This window comes from Dipodomys merriami, unplaced genomic scaffold (assembly GCF_024711535.1).
Source record: "Dipodomys merriami isolate MVZ:Mamm:240054 unplaced genomic scaffold, mDipMer1.0.p SCAF_174, whole genome shotgun sequence".
NCBI lineage: Eukaryota > Metazoa > Chordata > Mammalia > Rodentia > Heteromyidae > Dipodomys > Dipodomys merriami.
The window spans coordinates 301,729-308,994 of NW_027203093.1; the positions used below are offsets into that span (position 1 = coordinate 301,729).

At 64.8% G+C, this 7,266-nt stretch overlaps 1 protein-coding gene across 3 annotated transcripts in view; it reads left to right on the top strand.

Annotated features, from left to right (window-relative positions):
* Window positions 1-6,065, top strand: part of LOC138829573 (DENN domain-containing protein 3-like) — a 42,490-nt gene extending 36,425 nt beyond the window's left edge. For 2 of the 3 annotated variants that reach the window (XM_070025923.1, XM_070025925.1), the window contains 7 exons: window positions 657-764; window positions 993-1,132; window positions 1,581-1,738; window positions 1,956-2,089; window positions 3,172-3,290; window positions 3,361-3,498; window positions 4,131-6,065. In XM_070025923.1, the coding sequence (XP_069882024.1) occupies window positions 657-764; window positions 993-1,132; window positions 1,581-1,738; window positions 1,956-2,089; window positions 3,172-3,290; window positions 3,361-3,498; window positions 4,131-4,331 (998 nt within the window). In that variant the 3' untranslated portion in view covers window positions 4,332-6,065. The remainder of the gene's footprint in view (window positions 1-656; window positions 765-992; window positions 1,133-1,580; window positions 1,739-1,955; window positions 2,090-3,171; window positions 3,291-3,360; window positions 3,499-4,130) is intronic. The other variant, XM_070025924.1, reaches the window with a different exon arrangement.
* The last annotated feature ends 1,201 nt before the right edge of the window (window positions 6,066-7,266 follow it).

The following is a 7,266-nucleotide window of genomic DNA, read 5'->3' on the forward strand; positions in this document are numbered from 1 at the left end:
CTGCTGCTCTTTCTGCGGAGCGTTGTCAGGGGTCTCCCCGGTCCTCTTCTCACTAATGACAGAAATTCCTCTGGCTGATGCAAGCCGACTAGAAACTTCTGGAAGGCTGTTAGGTGGTGCATGCAAGTGGTTGGCCGCTGGGCGCTGTGGTCCGGCAGCTTCGGCCTGTGCGTGGCTGGGCGCCACAGGTGGATTCAGGGCCTTGGAGCCAGGGGCCCGGGGCCCGCGTGTTTCTTTGCTTTGTCTGCCGTTTTCCCGGCGTCCCCTTCCTAACCTCGCCGCAAGTGGACTCAGGGTGGAGTGGATGCAGCTGTTTGTTGGGAACTAGTTGTAACCAGAGGCGGGGTGAAGAGGGCGGCACTCTACTTCTGGGGGAGGCTTCAGCTGTGCTGGGGGGCCCGGGGCTGGGTCAGAGGGGCTGCTGGGGTGCGCGGGCGCCTGGCTCCATTACCCAGCCTGGTGTCCACCCTGCTCACGTCACGGGCCTCAGGGCCCAGCCGCCGCGGGTGGGGCGGGGCTGGAGACTGAAGCCTTCGCTGGCTTCCTGCCAGTGACGCCATGTTGCGTGGGAGCCTGCCCCTCAGTCCTCCTCCCAGTCCTCCCCCAGGGGCCAGCGCGGTCCTCGTCCTCCACTGACCAGTGGTCTTGCGCTCCAGTGCCCCTGGAGGTCCCCAAGACCACCTCGGAGACCCTAAAACACAAGATCAACCCGTCGGCCGGGGAGACGGGCCCGCAGGCTGTGGAGGTCCTGCTGTACACGCCAGGTGAGCCCTCCTGTCTGCTCCGGCCTGGGGACGGCCGTGTGGGTGGAAGCAGGTTTGAGGCCCTTGGTGACTCGCAGGGCGCCGGGCCTGCAGCCGTGTCCTCACCCGGAGCGTGGCCTCCCGCTCACAGCTCTGGGTGCTGAGCCCGCCCGGGGTGGGTCCGAGGGGTTACGGCAGATGCTAGGCCCCGTCCCTTCAGCTGTCTGACCGGCCGCCGCTGGCTCCCAGGGCATCTGGACCCAGCGGAGAAGGTGGAGGACGCTCACCCCAAGCTGTGGTGTGCCCTGAGCGGAGGCAAAGTGATCGTGTTCGACGCGTCCTCTTGGACCGTGCACCAGCACTGCTTCAGAGTGGGCTCCTCCAGGGTGGTAAGTGACCCCCCTGCTGGCTGTGTGCGGGAGCACCCAGAATCCAGCTCACACTTGCAGTCCCAGACACTCAGAAGACGGAGACCTGAAGACCGCCTCAAACCTCTGACAGGTGTCCTTTCTGTGGCGACCTGGGTACCCCATTTTTTCACGTTCTTGTGCCTTTGGTGGGTGATCTTACCTTTCACCATGGGCCAGGTGTGGTTGTGCACATGTATAATCCCAGCTGCCGGGAAGGCAGCGATTGGGAGGATTGAGGTTCAAGGCCAGCCCAAGCAAAATGTAATTAGCAAGACCCTGTCTCAGCCCGTTAACCCTGCCCCAGGCCTGAGCTGGGAGGGGGGAGAGGGGGGAGGGAGAGGGGGCATGCGGAGGGGGGGTGGGGAGCTGCCCCCGCCCCCGCCCCCGCAGGCGGGAGGCTGGTGGGCTGACTCGGGCTTCTCCCTAGAACTGCATGGTGATGGCAGACCAGAGCCAGGTGTGGGTGGGCTCGGAGGACGCGGTCATCTACATCATCAACGTCCACAGCGTGTCCTGCAACAAGCAGCTCACCGAGCACCGTGCGGCCGTCACCGGGCTTGCCGCGCCGGCTGGCGGGAGGCCCAGGTCGGCCGCAGGAAGCGGGGCGCTGGGGCGGGGAGGCCCAGGTGTGCGGTGCTCCTGCTGGACCCGCGGGGGACCTCAGCCCTGGGTGGAGGCGCGGAGCCCTGGGGAGCCGCCCCTCCCCCCCCCGGCCTGGGCTGGGCACCTGGTGTGGGCGACCCCCCCACCCCCTGCGGGGCCCCCCCCCCCCGTCATTAACTGTGCCGTGTTTGACCCTCAGCGAGCTGTACTCCTGCAGTGTGGACGGGACGGTGCTGGCCTGGGATGTGAGCAGCCTGCGGGTCACCGGCCGCTTCCAGCTGCCCTGCGGGGGCCTCACGGCCATCAGCCTGCACAGCAGCCGCCTCTGGTGCTGTGAGTGCCCGCGCCGCCACCGCCTCCCCTCCCCAGGCCTCCCCTCCCCGGGCCTCCCCTCCCCGGGCCTCCCCTCCCTGGGCCTCCCCTAGACTCCTGCCCTCCTATGGAGTGCAGACCACCCCGGTCCGCCCTTGGGGAGCTACCCCCCCTCCCCGCCCCTGAACTCAGAGCTTGAGCCACAGCCAACTGTGGGGCGTTTTGTGTGTGTGCTTGTCCTGGGGCTTGAACTCGGGGCCTGGGCGCTGTCCCTCAGCTCTCTTGCTCAAGGCTGGTGCTCTACCACTTGAACCACAGATCCACGTTCATCCTTTTGGTGGTTCATTGGAGATAAGAGTCTCATGGACTTCCCTGCCTGGGCTGGCTTTGAACCTGAATCCTCAGGTGTCAGCCTCCTGAGTAGCTAGGATGACAGGCGTGAGCCGCCAGTGCCCGGCTCCAACAGTGATTTTAGGTTTCCCATGTGGTTCTCCCAAGTGTGGGGCCGGCTGGGGACACGGCGAGGCCCACTCACAGCTGTGCTCTTCAACGCCCATCTGGCCATCTGGCCAGCACCTACCTGGCCAGCACCCAGTCTGAACGCCGTCGCCTGTGTGCGGGGCCCGCGCTGCGTGAGTGCGGTGGGCCGGTGACGGTGCCAAGCAGTTGAGGCTCAGGCTGTGGCTGCCCCTCCCGGCAGCCAGCCCTTCCCGACCCAGGGCTTTGCCCCGTGCGCAGGCACCCCCCCCCCCCAGTGCTGGCCTAGAGGGTAGGGGTTCCCCCCCCCAGTGCTGGCCTAGAGGGCAGGGGTTCCTTGTGTTTAGTAGTGGGAGGGAGGAAAACTCAGGCTAGCGTCTGAGTGGTTAGGCTGGCTGAGGACCAAGGGGTTCATTTGTCACCTGAGGCTGGTTGGTCCCGCAGGACAGGGGACACGTGCTGAGTCCCATGGGACGGGGGAGCACGTGCCGAGTCACACGGGGCAGGGGACACGTGTGGGGTGTGGCAGTCACAGGACACGTGACAGCGTGGGGCTGGTGGTCACGGGAGGACGGGGGGCCGGGTCAGGCGAGGACGCCCATGCTGGGCTGGCCGCGGCTCTGCAGGCGCGGGGAGCAGCATCGTGGAGGTGACGGCCCACGGCGTCCTGCGGCAGCAGCTGAGGATCAACGGTGGCCACCCAGAAGTGCAGGCCTCCTTCCTGGGCCTCCAGATCCTGCCTGAGGTACTGAGGGCCTGCGGGGCGGGTGGGAGGCGCCGTGGCCGCGGTGCCACGGTGGCGTCTGTCTGTCCAGCAGGAGCAGCTGTGGGCGGCCTGCGCGGGACACAGCGAGCTGTACATCTGGAGCCTGGGAGACCTGGGCCGGCCCCCCGAGAGCGTCCGCCTTCCACACTGCTCCGAGATCAGCTGCATGATCCGGGTGAAGAGGCAGGTGCGCCGTGCCCCCCACTGCGTGCTCCGGGCCCCTCCCCGGGGTGGGCACGTGTGGGCTGTCAGCCTCGGGCTCCCGTGTGACTGCGGCGCGGGGTCGCCACGGCCTCACAGGCCCTGTGGGCGGTGGAGTTCACAGCCCGGGCGGGGCGGGGGGAGGCGTCCCCTGCTGTTCTCTGAGTCCCAGCACTGCCGGCGACCCCGGCGACCTTGGCTTCCCCCTGGCGCTGGTATCGGGACCGTCCACTGGGAGGAGGAGGTTCGAGCCCCTCCCGAGCCCCGCTGCACGGCCTGTAGTTAACGAGAACGGGCGTGCTTCCTGCGGCCACTGGATGCTCTCACGCGCGGTCCACACCTGACCGCCACAGCCAGCTTCTCGCCTGTCCCGCACACGTGTGTGTGTGTGTGTGCGTGCGAGTCCTAGTGTAAGAACAGTTTCCCTCCTCTCAGCAGCCCCCAGGCACCGTCCAGCACTGACGGGTCATGTTGGCCTCTGGGCTTCAGCCCCGTCCTCCAGGCCCAGCCTCTTGAAAGCAGAGACCTGGCCAGCAAGGACATGTGCTTTGGGGAACCTGCAGAGCATCGGCTTTGAGGCGCCCCTTCCCCTCTGACTGACGCCCGTCCTCCCTGCAGATCTGGGTGGGCGGCGCTGGCCCGTCGCAGGGACGGCCCCGGGGGAAGATCTATGTGATCGACGCGGACCAGAGGACGGTGGCCAAGGAGCTGCTGGCGCACGTGGACTGCGTTCGGACGCTGTGCTCCGCCGAGGGCCGCTACGTGCTCAGCGGGTCCGGGCCGGAGGAGGGCAAGATCGCCATCTGGAAGGTGGAGTGAGTGCCCGCCCGCCCGCCTGCCGCGCCCCGCCGGCCTCCGCTCACAGATGCGGCCTCAGCTGCAGTTACCCAGTGGGTTTTCCAGAATGTACCAGAATCCACAAGCAGGGCCTGCACTGGAGCCACAATCTTGGCTGCATCACATGACCTCAGCATTTGTTCTTCACACACCTGGACCTGACGGCGCGGTGGTGGCTGCTCACGTCCTGGCGAGCCCTAACCCGGGGCACCGAAGCGCCGGGCTTTTCTATTAAAGGGCACAGTGCGCCCAGTGCGGCCGCCTCCCTGCCGGGTGCGTCGCATGCTGCGCAGGACGCGTGCGTAGTGAGCGGCGCTTTGCTGTTAGCCCGACTGCCACGTGTCCCAGTGTTGCAGGCTGCTGCCACCGAGGCAGGAGCCGTTCACCGCTGGACAGCACGTGGCCCGCAGACCGGGGCGGAGCTGCAGAGGACTTGCCCGGTGCCCGCCCGTCCCTGACCGGGCACATGGTGCCTGCAAGGAGCGCTGCTGATGGTGGATGGTGCTCGCCGCCGACCCCCCTCTCCCAGGGGTGGCTGTGGGGGCGCTGGCTCCCCGGAACACCAGGGTCTCTGCGTGGGAGCACTCACGGCTGGCAGGAAGGTGGCTGCGAAGGGCGGGGCTTAGCTGAGTGCACGGAGCCCCGCGGCGCAGGCCTCAGACTCACGTGAGCATCGTTCGATGCCAATCCACGGCACCAGGAAACCCTGAAACTCTGAGTGGGCGGCTTAGCCGTCTGAGCTCACGCGCGCTCACGTCCGCTTCCTTATTGTAGCCACTGCCAGTGGGCAGCGCTCTGGATGTGACCCAAGGCCGGTGTGGATTGCCCGATTCGCCTCGTCAAGTTATTTCAAGACAGACAGACTTTCGAGTTTCATCCTGGACACGATTCCCAGCAACGGAAGCAGCACTGAAGCTGCCAGGGCACAGCAGCTCTGTGTGTGTGTGAGTGTGAGTGTTTGTATGTGCGAGTGTGTCAGTGTGTGTGATTGTGTGTAGGTGTGTGTGTGTAGGTGTGTCTGTGATTGTGTGTGTAGGTGTGAGTGTGTGAGTGTGAGATTCCTCAAGAGGAGGCATGGTGAGCAGCACTCTCACCAGGGCAGGGGTAAGGAGACCCCGCCGCGTTGGGGGGCTTCCACCGCCTCTGAAGGAGCCCCAGGAAGGGCAGGCGTGAGCGTAGTTGTGCCTGGCTCTAGCAGCGTGAGTTAAGTTGGTGCCCAGTGTTGCCTTGGGGGAAGCGGGCCGTGCTAACAGCTCTGCAGCGCGTGTCACGCGGGCCTCAGTGTCTGGCTGGGGGCTGTGAGAATGGTCGCCGCCGGTCACTGTCTAGGTGCTTTTTGGTTCTAGTACTAAGTCTTGAACTCAAGGCCTCATTCTTTTGTACTAGTCTGGCGCTCTACCCTGAGCCGCACCTCCATTCTCGCTTTTGCCGCTGGGTAATGAGATAAAGTCTCACAGGCTTCTTTGCGTGGGCTGGCTTTGAATCGTGATCCTCAGGGCTCAGCCTCCTGGGGTTGCAGGTGGGAGCCGTCAGCGTCTGGACTTAGCTGTGGCCATGACATGTGACCCGCGCGTCCGTGGCTTTGTCTGCTGGAGGATGCGTGTAGGCCTCTCCACAGACCCAGCCGGCCCCGTCCTGGGCTGGTGCTTCCGGGACGGCCCGAGTCTGAGGCAGCTGTGGACTGGCCGACCCTCCGCTGTGGGGCTGAGGCCGGAGGCACGGAGCACCCGGCGCGCCTGCGCCAGCCTGCACTCGGGGCCGCTGTCAGGTCGCTTGGGAGGGGGGCCTCAGGGAGGCCTCCGTTTCCCACCACCTGGCACCCCGCTTACGGGGTGAAAATGCAGCCCTAGCAGCTGTCCGCAGCCAGCGCTAACCAAGCTGTGGGCCTGTGGGGGGTACGGCAGCGCCCCGCCTCACCCCCACCAACATCACCAGGAGGGTAAGGGGCTCCTCCATGCGGAGCTGAGCAGCGAGGGGACCTCCTCGCTGCGCTGAGGCCACGCACCGAGGGCGGTGCTCGGGACAGCTGGTTCTCCGGGTGACAGCGGGGCTCTGCACCTTGGAACAGAGGCAGCAGGGTCGTGAGGCCCAAGGCCCGGCCTGGCTGGTTACAGCTCCACGGCAGGGCGGGTCCCCCTCAGCCTGGGACACCAGGGCCTGCTTAGCCAGGGCGCCTGTCCTGGACTCTCTGGACTCTCCTAACAGTATTTAGAGCAAGAAAAGCCGAGTGTGATGGTACATGCCTGTCATCCCGGCATTGGGGAGGCTAAGGCAGGAGGATTGAGAGTTCAAGGGCAGCCTGGACCACATAGTGAGATCCTGTCAAATAACAAAACAAACCACTAGCGTGGGCCAGGATAGTGACCTTCAAGAAATTTATGTCCATTACGCGGCCAGGCATGATGACACATACCTTTAGTCCCAGGTACTACGAAAATACTAGATGGATTAAACATTCAAAAATTAATAAGCCCGGCACCAGTGGCTCATGCCTAGAATCCTAGCTACTCAGGAGGCTGAGATTTGAGGATTATGGTTCAAAGCCAGCCTGGGCAGGAGAGTTGGTGAGTCTCTAATCTCCAATAAACCACCAGAAAACCAGAAGTGGCGCTGTGGCTCAAGTGGTAGTATGCTGGCCTTGAGCTGAAGAGCTGAGAGACAGCACCCAGGCCCAGAGTTCAAGCTGGCGGGGGTGGGGTGGGAGAGGCAAGACTGGGGAACTAGCTAGCAAGACTCCATCTTCACTAGAGAAGCTGGGTGAGGTGGTTCATACTTGTAATCCCAGCTGTAGGTGACTATAGATAGGAAGATTGTGGCCCAAGGCTGACGGACTTCAGGCAAGAATGCAAGACTCTTGCGTGGGTAGACAGCAAGGGGGAGGGGGGGGAGGGGAGCTGGTCTCAAGTGTTAAGAGCTT